This window comes from Macaca fascicularis, chromosome 1 (genome assembly GCF_037993035.2).
Source record: "Macaca fascicularis isolate 582-1 chromosome 1, T2T-MFA8v1.1".
NCBI classification, from domain to species: Eukaryota; Metazoa; Chordata; class Mammalia; order Primates; family Cercopithecidae; genus Macaca; species Macaca fascicularis.
This window is the reverse complement of record NC_088375.1, coordinates 103246146-103262064: the sequence shown is the minus strand read 5'-3', so window position 1 is coordinate 103262064 and position 15919 is coordinate 103246146. Positions and strand designations below refer to the sequence as shown.

Here is a 15919-nt window from a genome sequence, read left to right as displayed (position 1 = left end):
CTCTTCAGTGTTTTTTCATCCTTCATTAAAATCTAGTGCCTTAAGAATGAATCCTCTAGGACAGGTAGTGACTTAGGGAATCACAGTTTTGCCTCCGGACTCCCAGCCAAGTGTTGGGCTCTCTCCCTCCCATTCTCCTCCCGTCCCACTGCACCCCTCCTCCTACTCTCTGTCTTTCCTTGACTGTTGAACTGTTTTGACAGAGTTAATTGAGTAAGGAGCCAGAGACCAGTGTGATCTGGGTTAGAAACATAAACACACTGGTTAGAAGAAAAAGCAAAAAAATGTCAGATACAGGCAAGGCATTAGAGTTGGCTTATCAGAGATGTGTTAGCCTGAAGTGCAGGAGCAGCAGAACTGACTTTGGGAACACAGGCTGGAGCAGAAATAGACTGGGAGACAGTTCCACACCCAGAGGACAGCTTTTTACGCATATGGTTGTATTTGCTGGAAAGTTCTCTTCTACTTAACCCTGTATGGGAGACTGCCGTGGAGAATCTGACACAGCTGCTTCTCCATGTGCAGAAAGAGCATATCACACAGAGAAGCAACTGTTGAGACTGTGAAATCTGATTTATTAGATAAGTGTAAATGTGTAAATGTAGCCATATAATAAGTACTCAGTCTAGCCTCAGAGTCTAAAGTTGTCAATTTTTACAATCAAATCTTGATTCTCTTATTTCTGTCTTGCCTCAAGCTTACAGGCCCCAAAGACTCAGTTGATAAAGTGAAAATGATATTTTTCACTTTGCTTGGCAGAAGACACAACTTTATCCCTCCCTGACCTCTTTCTGCCTCTTTCTTGACCTTTTCCCAGTAACCAATTATTTTTATTTGAATAAAGTAAAATGTATCTTTGACATCCCTCTCATTAAACATCAACCATATTGGCAGGTTGTACAGGGATGGACAACAAAGATTTTTACTGGGGCAATCAGAGGATGAAACATCGTTTTTTAAGTGTCATGAAAAGGTCTAGGATTATAGGACACTGCTCTGCTCCTGAAAGAATTGTGTACTTACACTAAGAAGTAACAGAATAGTGAAGTGTTGCTATTATGATCACCTGAAACTTTAGGAGAAAAAAAAGTAGTTCACTCAAAAGAATTCTAAGCTTTCCCCCAAGTTTCAAGAAAATGTCTACCCACATTTTCCTTCAAATGTTCCTTTCATTGTTTCATTTCTTTAATGTTGTTTGCAGACATAGATCTTGCCTTAGTAATGGTCTGCACATTCGGTCAAAGTGACAGGTCTGAGGATTCCAGGCAGCTTGGGAAGAGGCATGAAAGGCCAGAACCAACGTCAAGGGGTCAGAAGTGAGCACAGGACACGTGGAAGCTCATCTTCCCCAGCAAGAGGGAACTCAACAGCTCACATCTACAGGCAGCAATGGGGGCTGCTTGTCCCTGAGAACAAGGCATAAGCCCAGTATTCAGACTCCTGAGGGGATGAGGGAGTAGTGGCTCAAGCCTGAGCCCCAGAATGAGTACAAGGATAATCAGGGCTCAGGAGAACAAGCAGAGGGCAGGCAGGGCTAGTGGGGCCAGGTCAAGCATCAAGAACACCAGGATGTTATCCTGTAAAGAGAAGAGGAAAATGCAGTAAGGATGGGTATAAAGGTCAGGAAGGAATTATTCACTTGAAACTCACATTAGCTAAGGGAGAAGTCTGGGGCTCAACACAGGAAAAAGAGCTAAGCTATGTACAGATCCCACACTGATGTGAGCCAGGCCAGAACCTGGTGCAGTATCCCAGGGACTTACTCAGCTAGCTCCATGTGAGTCACAAACAGTACTGATATCTATTAACATATCTTATCCTCAAATAATCACAAAGTCTTTGAGGTAAACTGGACAAGCGTCTTTCTATTTTACCCATGAAAACACTTAGGTTCAGAGGAGTTAAGTGATTAACATTACACAGCTTCAAAGTAGCAGCAGCAGGGTCAAACCCTAGCCTCCTGCAGCTAAATTTATTCATCTCTGGGCACTAACTGCTTCCCATATTCCTTGATCAACTGTCAGTTCTTATCTAGTTCCAGAGTCAGTGGTTTAACCAAGTAGCCCCGCATGGATTACACAATGAGGCTTCAGACCCGAGGCTCTTTTGAGTCAGCCACCCAGGGGCTGCACTTGCATTTTTTAACCAAATTGGGACAGGGCTTCTTCCTTCAATCCCCTGAAGAAGTCTATAGTTCAGGGCTGGTATTGTGGTCTCTCTGATAAGACTCTCTCATGGGCATTCTCAAAAATCCCCCTACCATAGTTCCACTCTCACAGACCAATTTAAAATCTAGGAGTGATGGCAAATAGAATGAGGTAGAACCATCTTTCATAGTTTAACTTAGAGTTTCAAGGTTAGGGTCATCTAAGAGAATAACCTTGGGTTGAGGGTAAAGACTGTTTATTATGGTTCTGCTATATGATTTGAAAGCAATTTTAATGATTTTGAAGAGTTGCTTAGTTTCTCCAACTTTCACTTTATGTTTAATATAAAGACATTGATCAAATAATTTTCAGAACACCTCTTGTTTTTACATTCAATACCTGTATATTCTTACAATCAATACCTGCATATGTCAGCCCTACTTCTACCCACCAGCCCCAGGAATAAAACCTACCACAGGACTTAGACTTCCAGCCATATCCCTGGATGTACTTACAGAACAGGTGATGACTATGAGCAGCTTCATGGCGCTTGTGGAGATACCCTTTTCCCCAGAGTACACCCCCATCATTTCCTCTTCCTTTATCATCCTCCTTGCCAGCCCTTGTGAACTCTCCATCTGTAGGACTTACCTGAGCAGATGACAGCCACATCTTCCTGGTGGGTGCAGTCATGATATCCCCAAAATCTGTGCTGGCACTGCTCCAGGGACTGCTCCTCTCCTAAGCAACGAACATTATCCAGCCAGATGCGGCCAACCCCAGGGCCATAGCTTTTCCGGTCTTTGAAGGACGGGGAGAGGGACTTCCCACAGTCCAGTTGCTTGCATACCACCTGGTCCTCCTTTTCTCCCCAATTATCATCACAGACAGAGCCCCATACGCCCTTGTGCAGCACCTCCAGTCGCCCAGAGCAGAGCTTGTCTCCTCCTACTAGTCTCAAGTCAAAGGGATCTGCAGGATGGGGGAGGAAGTCAGGGGTTGGAGACAGGAAGGGAAAGGAGAAAAAATAAATCATTTATTTTTAAAATTTTTTCATTTTGTATTCTTTGTTTGTTTGTTTTGAGATATCATCTCACTCTGTTGCCCAGGCTGGAATGTAGTGGTGTGATCACTGCTCACTGCAGCCTCAACCTCGAGGGCCCTAGTGATCCTCCCACCTCAGCCTCCCGAGTAGCTGGGACTACAGGTGCATGCCACCAAGCTCAGTTTTTCTTTTTATTTTTTAGGAGACAGAGTTCTACATATGTTGCTCAGTCTAGTCTCAAACTCTTGGGCTCAAGTGCTCCTCCCACCTTGGCTTCCCAAAGTGCTGGTATTATAGGTGTGAGCCACTGCAACTGGCCAAGAAGATCATCTACATCCTCACCACCCCCATAAGCACATTTGAAACTCGCCACCTGTATTTCTGTGATTAGAGCTCCTTCTCTCGCTCTCCATCAGGTTCTAACCCCTGTTGTCCAGGTCGGCTTCCCTCACAAGGATCTTTTCACTTCCCCATCTATTTTATAAATCTAATATTTATAAATGACATTCTAATAAGTTTTAAAAATTGAAGAACTTAACAGATATATAGAAAGATGTACCTTGTTCTTACAATATAGAATTCAAAATAATAAGAGTTCATATTAATATAGTGCTTAATATTTAAAGCATTTTCAGATACAAAATTGGGTATCATTATATCCATTTCAAAAACAAAGGAATTAGCTATCTGTCCAATTAAATAAGTTTGCAATGGTCCTTTGGTGCATGAGTAGCTCTTTGTAAATACTGTTTGAATGAGATTCCACATAATTAAATCCATGAATAAACCTAGTCTCTGGATGCACAGGCATTACCTTCACATTCGACCCACGTGTCTTCATCATGGATGCAGGTGCTCTTCCCCCAAGGCCCAGAAGGGCAATCCTGAAGGGTTGCTTCTCGTCCTGAGCATGACATCTGGCTCAGCCAGATGGATCTTTGGCCCTGGGCAGGCTTGTTGCAGCGTTTTTGAGTCAGTACAGCCCTCCCACATCCCAGCTGCCGGCACACCACCTTTGCGGCCCGGAGGCTCCAGCCAGTCTGGCACACACTATACCACCGGTTCTGGTGCTTCACTTCCACGCGTCCCTTGCAACGCCCAGGGCCATCAGCCAGCCTGACATTCTCTGGGACTGGGGATAAAGGGCTCTCTGGGTCTGAAGGGAAAGAAAGAGAGTGTGTCTGTTCCCTGCCAGAACATGGTCTTCTCAGTAAAGGGGGCCCAATGGACACATCTCTCAGTTCTTGGTGTTCAGTACAAGGCATGCTAAAGTGCTTAACACTGCCTCATAGATGCCTGCTGAAAGAATGAATAAGGGAATTAAAGAAGAAAATGTAATTTCCAAATTCCAAGTTGAATCATTATCATTTCTGTAGCATTTTAGTTTTTCAAATTGTTTTCACATTCAACTTGTCATTTGATCCTCACAAGAGATCTTGTATAGACTTTCAAAAATAAATTCAATAACATACAAGATATGTCCAACACCAAATGCCTTTTGGTTCACTGTTGGCGTTGCAAACTAAATATATCAGATTAGTGCTCCCAACCCTCAATCTTTCTAAAAAATAGGACTGAGTCTTCAATGTCAAGGCAAAAGGTGACTGTTTTTCTAGAAACAAATTCTGTGGGGAGACAAAGAAAGAGGAGTCATGGACTAGCTCCTCAGTCACATCGCTGTCTAATGAACAAAAGAGAAGAGACTATTCATACATAGAAAGCAAGTCTACGGGGGAAGTAAAGGAACACAGACCTGTTTGTCTATATATCTCTCTATCATCTATCCACCTGTCTATTAGATTGTGTTAGTTTCCTATGAGTATCTCCTGTCTATCTGACTAGAAGATAAACTCCTGGAAAACTGAGATTATTTTTTAAAAAGCATACATTATACTTTGTGAGCTCATTTCTTCCCCCATAATTCCATGCCCAGCTCTAGATACAGGATACTCTATTCAACAAATGTTTAGTGGTGTGTATGTTGGCATGTGTGTAAACAAGGGAAACAAGTTCTCGTATAGATTGAAACTAAGATAAAAGTATTTGGCCAATCAAGTAGAAATAGCAATTCTAGGTGAAGATATTGTTTATCTCCAGCACTGACAATTGGGAAAGTATGAAATGTGGGGAGTGAGGGGCCAATGAGCCATTGTACGAAAGTCTGTGGTGGGGAGTGAAGACAAACAAGAGTGGCCACGAGGGGTATGGCAGCTGGCAAGCGGTCCGGGGCCCCTGCCATACTCACTCTCACACAATGCCCCAGCATCTTCATTATGTAAACAATTGTAAGCTTCTTCTTGCTCACATTGAGCCAGTGTATCTTCTGTTCCTGTGCAATTGACCTCTTGGATGAAGACCTTTTGCTCGTTTTCTGCTGGTGGCTCATATAAAATACCACTGGGGGTTCCGTTGGCCACTCCACAGCCCAGCTCCCGGCACACCACAGCCACATCCTTAATGTCCCAGCCGTCATCACACACGGTGCCCCACTGGCCATTCTGTCTCACCTCCACCCGCCCTTCACAGCGGTGGAGGCCCCCCACCAACCGCACTCCAGGTGGAGACGCTACGAAGAGACAGGTTGTTAGCTAGAGGCCTGAGAGGAGCTCAGAGGGTCCTTAGGCATGTACTCAGTCAATCTGGGACTCTTCCACCATTCAAATGGTGTAGAGTGTTGAGGAACTAGAAATGAGGGATCAGAAGAAAAGGTGAGGAAGAGGAGCTTCAGAACTCCATCTCTGAGTTCTGGTTCTGCTACAGCCTTAATGGTACCCTGCCAAGAAACTCTACTTCAAGATACTTGGACATGACTGCTGGCATTTTCAGATTGAAGATTAAGGAAAAGAGGTTGGTTGAAGATCCAGCAGAGTTTTAGATTATCTGGAGGTCAGAATCAGAAGGACCTAAAGAGATCATAAAGTCCACCCCATTATTTCACAGATGAGGAAAATCATGCTCATGAAAGTGGTGGTCTGATGGCTACATTGTCCAAAAGAGGAAGCCCCAGGCCCGAACAGAGCTGTAAAGAGAATATCTGTTGTGTTTTTCTCCTTCTTGACTCTGTCTCTCTCCATGGCAGCCAGATTGAGGCAGAGTGTCTATAATTCAGGCTGAACAACCTAACTATCTCTCACTCTCAGTGGCCAATCCATGCCCATCCTTGCTGCTTCCTATGAAATTGTTCCTTGTTCGAGTGCCCACCTCAGAAGAAATACAGAGCACTGGGAAAGGGAAGAGTCAGAGTCTCAGAGCCCCAAGAGTTTGATCTAATTCTAGGGACTAGCAGCACAAGAGAGGATCCATGGAACCTCCAGATAAGTTGTGAGAAATCTAGGACTTGGTTCAGTTTCATGACTAGAACTCTGGCAGTAGAAAAGACTAACAGAAGTGGGGTGCGATGGCTCATGCCTGTAATCCTAGCACTTTGGGAGGCTGACTCAAGTGGCTCACTTGAGGTCAGGAGTTTAAAACCAGCTTGGACAACATGGTGAAACCCTGTCTCTACCAAAAAAAAAAATAAATAAATAAATAAATAAATACAAAAATTAGCCAGAAATTGCTTGAACCCAGGAGTTGGAGGTTGTAGTGAGCCGAGATCATGCCACTGCACTCCAGCCTGGGCAACAGCGACACTCCGTCTTGAAAAAAGAGAAAAAAAGAAAAGACTAACAGAAATTCTCTTCCTTCCACCAAGACATGCAAGGAAAGTAGAGATGGCTGTGTAGGGAGACCAGGGAAGAGCCTATTAGACAGCAAACACTTGTTAGGTGAGTACTATATTTCTGTTTTGTTTGTTTGTTTTTTAGTGAACTCAGAGAACAGTGATGAACAAGAGAGATAGCATTGCTGCCCTCAAGAAGCTTATATTAAGCTTGGCAATCCCACCAAGCCTCTTGCAGCCTCAGAGCAATATGGCAGAGGCTGAATTTTCCATGTTTACATGGAGAGAGACAGTTAGCTGAGAGAGTTCTGGTGCACCAGGAGAGGTCACATTTGGACTGGAAGTCTATGGCCTATTGGAAGATGAACAGCTTAATAAGGGCCAACATGGTTCACACGGGATGAGCCAGATTGCATGCATGGATGGAACATGACTGCTGAGGACCAGATTTCCCACAGACTACCTTGTCTCAACTGCACACAAACTCCCCAGAGTTTAGAATCAATCTAAGAGAAGTAGTTCAGTGAGAAAACTCTAATCTGGCTAATTTTAAACTACACCAGGAAGCTTATGTTTAGTTCATGCATTTGTTTTTTTGTTTCTTTCCTTTTCTTCCTTAAATTTTTTTGGGAAAAAAATATATAAAAATGGAGGCTATAGATAGCAATTAAAAGTTAACCATAAAAAAATAAGACTTTTATATAAACCATAAAAAACTAAGAAAAGTTTTCATTTCCACACAACTGAGTTTAAGGCTCATAGATCTGGATAAAAATATAATTTAAGAGCAGTTACCCAAAAATGTTTTTTATCTTCATGAGTAGCATGAACCATAAATAATTTTGGGGTCATTGTATCTGAGATTAGAGTTTGGATTGGCATTTTTGCGTACTACAGGAAATACTAGCTATCAGGATTAACAGTATAATTTCTTTCCTTGCTGATTACAAAATTCTCAATTTTTAATCAGTTTTCATTTTCTATGGGGTAGAAAACTAAAATAGCCAAGGGAAAGAAGAAATAAATTTAAAAAACCAAAAAACAAAAAATAAATAAACAAGAAATTCAGGGAAAGAAGAAATAAATTAAAAAACAAATTTTTTTTAAAACAAGAAATTCAGCTTGATGAAACAGAAGGACTGAGAAAAGAATAATCTGAATGTCCAGATGAGAACCCAGGAAGGTTGCATCCATCAGGGTATAGAATTCTTCATACCAATAGCAATGTTTCTGGCTGCCCCTCTCTGGTAAAGTCTCTATGATTAAGCAGAAAGGGAGACTGGAGGGATAATATACAAGAAACTGCTAATCCACAACCCGTAGCCTCCCCTTCTATAAACTCACTCTCTCTGTGCACCCTTTCCTTGGGTTTATAATTAGTGCATTACCCAAAGGCTGCCTGAGCAGGAAATCCAGCCTATACTCTGCTGGTCAAGCTATGTGCTGCAAGCAACAACACATTTCTAATTCAAACAAAGATACCATTAAGCCTGGCAGGGGGACCTGGATATGCTGGAAACCAAACAGGAAGACACAGAAAGAAAGTTCATTTTTCAGGTATGCCCATAAGGCAGTGAAGTGCATTCTAGACCTGAAATGAACCTAGCTCTTACTTGGATGCTGGCCAAGTGGCCACAGAAACCAAGTGGGGAGAGGTGCCCTGCCAGAATAAACCACCCAAACCCTTCTAAATTCTGGAGGTGGAAATCTGCCCACACAAGACTGAGTGGGTGAGGTAGGAAGCCAGAAAGGAAGTACGCTGGGCCTGTTTTGAACCAGTCTTTCTCTGTGGCTCAAGAAACTTCAAAATTTCCCCCCTCCTGAGCTTGAGGCCTCCCTCTCAGAAACCCCCAAAAATCTTACCTAGGAATCCAGGTCTGGTGCAAATGGCTGGTGAAGAAAGAAGGAAATGAGTGAGGTCAATTTCCAAGACTTTATTCAAAGAACACGACTCTCTAGAAAGCCTTCACAGAACCGTGTGAGACAAGAGTGGTGGATGCAGCACCTCCAATGTCAGTCCTGTTGGGACCTTCTTCTGGGATGACCATCCTCCAAGGACACAGGGACACTGGCTAGAAATCACAGAGACCAATTCTACCACAGCTAACTGGTTCGGCCTGTTTCCTTCACACACAGTGGTGGATAGATTGGTTTCCTATTCTAGTCAATTAGATTGATTGGTTATTACTGCCTGAAGTAAAAGTGTGGTGATGCAGCCTCTTGACTCAATAAGAAAGAGTGCTGGAGGCCAGTGGGAAGATGCACTGGCTGGGGAAGATAAAGATGCCACGGTGCGCAGTGCAGAAAGTAGGGCAAAGGGGCAGGATATGCCTGTGTTCGTTGGCACAGCATTTAGACCAGGTAAGCAAACTCTTACTGTAAAAGGCCAGACAGTAATATTTTCAGTTTTGTGGGCCATATAGTGTCTGTTGCACAACCAGTCAGCTCTGCCATTGTAGCCTGAGGACAGTCACATATATGTATGCAAATAAGGATGGCTATGCTACATTAAACCTTTATTTATTAGACACTGAAATTTAAATTTCTTGTCATTTTCATGCACCATAAAATATTATTTTTCTTTTGTTTTTTTCCTACCATTTAAAATTACAAACCTCATTATCAGTTTGCAGGCTGTTTTAGTTGATTTAGATGAATAGCTCAGAAAGTAGCTCTATATGTAGTTCCAAACCTCCAGATTCCAGCACCAGCCTATCTTTAACACATGGGAGTTTCTTCCTACAGGATCTCTGTATATTTGGACTCCTTTCTCCATAAGGTCCCTCCTAATGCTGCAGAGAGTCCTGAACCCTGTAACCTTCAGGAGTCCCTGAGGCCTATGCATTTTCAACTGCAAAACACCCACCTCCCCCATCTTATAGGATTTTTTGGAAGGAGCAAATATCTTTGGACCTCCAGCCTACAGTTTTTCAGGAAGATTCAAGTAGTTCAGTGGTTTACCCTGGAATATTTTCTTTTTTTGGTTTCCAAGTAACTTCTCATGACCCTCATTCCCTTAATCTTCAGAATGTGGCCACTCTCAGACTCAAGGAGGCCTTCTCTGCAACTGTCCAAAACTCAAGGTTATATTATACATAATGGGAAAAATTGCATAACCCCCACCCCAGCATGTGTACATGTGAAGGAAAGTGAGCATGGCAAGCCTGATATGCAGGTGCAAACGTGATATCGCCAGTAAGTGACTTGGAAGCTCTGCAGTAGGGTGGGTAACGGCAGAAGGCATGGACCAGAAAGGCTTCATGAAGCAGGTGGAAGTGCAGATGAGCCTGGAAGACCCAGTAGTATATCCATGAGGGGCAGGACTAGCCGTTGAGTGGTGTGGGGGCTGTATGGATGTTTAAGATGTGGTCAGTCCCTTACATTGAACACAAAAGTGTCCAGTTGAGAGGCTTGCGTGGGCTTTGGTGATGCACTAGGTCAAGACATAAAAGTGGATGTGATTGATTAGTGTAGGGACTTACCAGGCCTTGTTAGATGCTTTATATTAGTTATCTTATTAAAAATACTGCTAAAAACCTCTGAGGAATGTAATCTTATCCTCACTTCATAGATGAGAGAGCAAGACTTCAGAGAGGTGTGGTAACCTACGAATTCATAAAGCTAAGAAATCAAAAAGGCAGGATTGAAAACCAGGTGTCCTTGGCTCCACAATCACCAGATTAACTAGGTTGATCTCTAGATTACTCTAAGCAATGAGAAACTGCAGAAAATTATATTTAAAAAAAACATTATATGAAACACTTTTCAGAGGAAACCAGACAATATGATCAATGAAAGGTGATTGTCTTGCAGTTCTACTTCCTTTCCTGGCTCTACTTGCTGCTACCCAGTGCCCATTCATTTGTCTTCTTACTAATAGTACATTTAGGAACATTTATGTAAAAAGAGAAATGGGATAAACTATCATTACTTTGTCATTACAAATATAGGAAAATAGAAAAAAATCTGATAAAGTGAATTACAAATGTGTATGGATTAAGTGGCTTTTAAGGATTAGACTAGTTACCAAATGTAGAAAGGAAGGAGAAGCTCACCCTTGAAAAACATCCAAATCTGTTCCAGGTTTGCAGGGAGAAAGTTCTCCTAATCAAAGTTCCAGAAAACTCTGAAGCCTAAACCAGCAGGTGCAGAGATACTCACCAAGGATCAAGGAGAATAGCAGAGCCATGACCAAGGCAGCTGAAGATGATGAGCTGAAATTTAAGGCTGGAAGGAGGCCCCCAGGCAGCAATATTTAGTTTGAGCTGCAAGTATGTTAAGAGGAGGGACAAAGACGGGTCCTGAGTGTGGTCAAAGCATTATCAGATGATCAGAAACCAATAGACTCGGGAGGGAGAACTGACAGAGCTGGACTTGCTGAAATCAGCATGTTCCAGAGGAAGGGAGGTGGCCAGAACTGGCAGAAAATTGCCGAAAACAAAGGAGAAACAGGCTGTCATGACTTGGTTCTGCTGTAAGTCCAGCTCCATCCATCTCTGCTACAGCCCCTTTGTTATGTAAACAGAGGAAACATCTCCCACAAGGAAAGGCAGGTACCAAAAATATGGTCATCTCTCAGTAGAAGACAAGGCAGTACTTAGTCTCCAAGGATGGTTTGCAAGGGAAGTAAGCCAATTGTTATTCCTTTACCCAAGAGGGAAGTGTCTAGAAAATTTGGAAGCCAGAAGCCACAGGATAAGTGCAGAGTTGCCCTTGGAGGCATACCCCATAAACCATAATCCATGGTGCCAATTTCCACATATAGGCCTGACTTTATTGGCTTCAAACCAGCTTTCTCAGTACTAAGCAGAGGGTCCAATATACAGATTTGTTATTTTTCTATGCTTGTGCTGGTGTATGCCCATCTTTGGAAGCTGGATGGAAACAGATCCCTGAGGTGAGGGGCATCATAATCATTGAACTCAAGTTGTCTGTAAGTCGAAGACATTACGGACAGAGATTAAGCAGTAAGACCCCCTCAGGCCCCTCTGCCTTTTATATTATTAAGTATAACTATGCTTCATGAGCTATTCTACTCCAGATTGATCAAGCAATCAATTTTGTATGCTAACATAATCCCTACATTCCAAGCAGGGTAATTGTTCCTCTACAGTGAGACATTTTTGCTTCTTTGTAACATTCAGGTCACTCAGCAGAAATCTTGGTTCATTGTAGCATTCATTTTTATTCCTGTGTTTCTTCACTTACTTAATGTTGTATTCAAGGAAACGTTTTTAGCACTCATGAATGCCAGGCAGTACGTGAAGGAACAAGGGATAGTTTTGCACTGTAAAAGTATATGGTCTAGTAGTTGTGATAGCATGTGGAAACTGCTGTTAAGAGAGAAAAGTATAAGAAACTTTGGAGGCCAGGCAAGGTGGTTCATATTTGTAATCCCAGCACTTTGGGAGGCAGAAGTGGGAGGATTGCTTGAGCCCAGGAGTTTGAGGCTGCAGTGAGCTATGATCAGGCCACTGCACTTCAGCCTGAGTGATAAAATGAGACCCCATCTCCGGGAAAAAAAAAAAAAAAGAAAGAAAGAAATGAAATGAAGCTTTGGAGGAAATGGTTACTCTGTTTGGAGCTAATCAGAGAAGACTTCACAGTAATGATGATACTTGAGCAGGGGTTTAGGATGAGTTAAGTGGAGAATCTGAATAGGAAAATATTTTGCCATGCATATGCAGACAAGTGAAATAACATTACTTATTTAAGGAATCACAGGTAATTTGGAAAGCCTGGATTATAGCCTGCTTAGTGATCAGGGGCCAGGGGTTACTGATGTTGAAAGTAAAGACACTAGATGATATGCAAGCAGCAATAAGAGCCAGAAAATTAAGGGTCTATTATGAATGGGTTTATAAATGCTAACTATTCATATCCTTCCCTCTCTAGATTCTGAAGTGACACAGTAATAGGGACAGAATTCAGAGAAGCTTCAAAATATCATATTTACTGTTGATGAAGCTACATTAGACTGCCACTGGGATCTAAGGTTCTATGCATTTACCTTCATTCTTCAGGAGCCAGATGTGCACAACTGAGTTTACCCTTGGAAAAAAAAAAAAGACTTTGTGTAGCTTGAGGGAAGACAAACCTATTAGCAAACACAGGTTTCATAATTCAGAAATATATTTTCCCCATTCCATGTGGAAAATTGAGTGAAGGAAGAGGAGAAAAGAAAAAGAAAACTTTTCCTCCCAATATAGTATTTTATGAAGAGGCATGAGAACATGAAGAAAGGAAAAGGAAGCTTTTTAGCCAGGAAGGACATTATCCCACAGGACACAGGAAGTCACCAAAGGGTGTTACACATTTGAGGTATGTATTTTGGCTGCAGCACTGAGGAGGATATGGGATGGAGGAGACCAGTAATGGAACATTAAGATCCATTAAGAGATTACTGCGCCAGAGAGAGCAGAGGAGGACTTCAGTAGGAGGTAGAAGAACGTACCTGAAACCTACTGTGTTTGGAAGATAAAAGTTACTTAATATGAGCAAGGAGGCTGTATTGGCTGGAAGCTTCTAAAAAGTGGTAAAGGTCTGAAATAATCACTAAAAGGAAAGGGAGTCTGAAAAAAGACAACTAAACTATCTGTTTTCAGCATTGGGTAGAAAAACTTGCATTTGTAAGCAACATCCATGTGCCCAGTTGTGGGATCTTCTCAGGCTGCAGTCAGAAGGCTGATGTGAGAAGCCCATAAAGCCAGAGTTCAAGCTGAGGGACCCGCCCAACTGGTGCATGAGGCTTAAAGAAGACCAGGACATGGGCTGATGAAAAGTGAAAACGGAAATAAGTTCTGGGAAAGGGAACCTAAGTGAGGGAAGTGCTGGGGAAAAGGAGAGTGTATAGGAAGTTGTTCAGAGATTTGGAGAGAAGTGCTTGAAGTTTCAGAGAAGCTGTTCTGGGCAAGACCAGGCACAAGCCAGTGTATGAGAAGAGAGTGAAGGAAGAAGTTTCAGAAGCTGAGGGGTTTAGGGAATTGAGAAGTGGTTATCAAGAAGAGGACCGCCAAGAAGAGGGAGGTGGAATGGGAGGCACAGGTTGGGGAAGCCCAAAGCTATGCGGAAGTAGATACCTATCTGGAGGACATCAATACATGACACACAACAAAAGCTAGAAGACACTCTGAGGGGCCCTCTCAGGGAGGGCAAGCTTCCTGTCCTGCAGGTTTGGCATCAAGGTGAAACCCCTCAGATAAATAGTTGAGTATGTCAATTGTGGCTCCGTGAGAGTAGAAAACCATCCAAATTGCTCCCCCTTACACAATAAATGATTGCTAAATCAACAAATGCATGCAGGAATGATTGTATCGTGAGACGGAACATCACCGAGCCTTTAGACTCACCAGAAATGCCATCTCTTGGCTCTATTCCTTGTCCACATTGTGCTTTCTGGTGGCTGGGACTGACATTCTGAGACTCTCCCAGGCCAATGTTTTATAGGCAATTGATCTAGAACACAGGGTTTTGATGGGTTTGGTTGCTCTTTCCTGTGTACATCTGCAAACACCTCTAAATAATCGCTTTGATTCTCTTCTGTTGCTCTCACTGTGTCCCTTCTCCCTCCCCAGCAGTGACCAAAATGGAGGAGAAGCTCAACATTATATCACATGAGAAATAGATCTAGGACTTGGGGTTCAGGGAACATAAGCACTGTCTTCAGGCACTTAAAATAAAATTGTTCTGTGGGATTTGTGAGGAGTAAACACCATGTACGTATGGAAACTACAGTTGACACAGGTTTGAACGTGGCTGGTCCATCCACTAATACACAGATTTTTTTCAACAAAATACAGAGGGCAGATTTTTCACACATGCAAGAACTGGGTATCTGTGCATAATAAGGAACAACTATATATAAAAAAATTTAAAACCCATCATAAGAAAAAAAAAAAAAGACAGAATAGGTTTCCCTAGAGACCATAAGCTCTCTATAATTATACACATTGAGTCACATTGCCTGTTAATAGATCCATTATTTATGGTTGGTTATTATTAATACTTTTTTTATATCACTAATCTTAAGATTGTTTATGGCAAAGAAAAATCCAATCACTGACAGAAAAGAGGCCCTAAGGACTTAGGAGTTAAAACTCCAGCACCAACCCTGTCAGCTTGGGCCCTTGTGGATGCTGCAAGGCAGACAGGACACCTGCACTGTGGCCTCCCTCAGGGTCATGACAAAATTGCAATGGCTTTTCATTCTTCAGGTATCTGCAATGAGGGATCCAAGAGGACAGAGAACAGATGATAGCAGCCCAAAAGCTGGAGTCCACAGGGAGGGAACTCAGGGAGCCTCCCTGTCCTGGGTGCCCTGGTTGAACCTAGACTGCCTGCCCACATCCTGCTAGCAGCAAAATCGGCCCTATCTGTCCTTGTGTCCCGGGTGTGCTCTGCCCTGGAACTTCTACCTGTGCTTTTCTGGACTTTCCTGGAACCATCTTCAAAAAGCAACATTACAGTGCAGAGGCTATGAGCATGGGTTTTGGGTGCAGGCAGACTTGGCTTCCAGTTCTCACTCAGTAACTTACTAGCTGTGGGACCCTGTACAAGATAGATGGGTCCTTTCTTGGTAGCTTTGTTGACAAGATCTATGCTTTTTTTTTTTTTTTTTTTTTTTTTTTTTTTTGCTAGGATGATCAGTTTTCATTTTTTTGCTAGGATGATCAGTTTTCATTTCTTCCTTTTAAAAACTGAACGTTTAATTAATTTAATCTTGCTTAATCCACATTCATGTTCCTCTTTTAAATGGGAAATCATAAGTGACAGGAAAGCAAATAACTTACAGGGTCACACCTCAGAAGCACTGTGAAAGCACCCTGCAAAGAGGTCAGCTCACTTCCAAAGGCTAATTAGCCTTGTCCAGGCACCATTGTGCCCCAAAGTCGGTTCACTGGACACATATTCATGCTGAAAGCCCACATTCTCATGTCAGAATAAATGGTTCAGTACAGGACTCATGAAGAAAGAGGAAAGAGGAGCTATCCAAGGAACTGGTCTGGCATGGGAAATATCATGAGGGTCACTAGACATCACTGCACTTTGCTGCCCCTGCATGGAGAA

General features: G+C 42.6%; 1 protein-coding gene across 1 annotated transcript; it reads right to left on the bottom strand.

The window, feature by feature from the left end:
- Positions 1 to 554: 554 nt before the first annotated feature.
- Positions 555 to 11149, bottom strand: CD5L (CD5 molecule like). Its single transcript, XM_005541347.5, has 6 exons — positions 11015 to 11149; positions 8717 to 8743; positions 5438 to 5758; positions 4007 to 4348; positions 2799 to 3119; positions 555 to 1577 (listed from the first exon to the last, which is right to left on the bottom strand). The coding sequence occupies exons 1-6, from the start codon at positions 11040 to 11042 to the stop codon at positions 1573 to 1575; spliced, it is 1044 nt and encodes a 347-aa protein (XP_005541404.3). The 5' UTR covers positions 11043 to 11149; the 3' UTR covers positions 555 to 1572.
- Between the last annotated feature and the right edge of the window lie 4770 nt (positions 11150 to 15919).

Excerpts from the sequence above, each read along its gene's own strand:
- CD5L (XM_005541347.5), bottom strand. The coding sequence starts at position 11,042 with ATGGCTCTGCTATTCTCCTTGATCCTTG. Across the intron at positions 5,759-8,716 it reads CACCAGACCTGGATTCCTAG|CGTCTCCACCTGGAGTGCGG; the intron begins GTAAGATTTTTG and ends GTCTCTTCGTAG. Across the intron at positions 4,349-5,437 it reads TGCTGGGGCATTGTGTGAGA|ACCCAGAGAGCCCTTTATCC; the intron begins GTGAGTATGGCA and ends CTTTCCCTTCAG.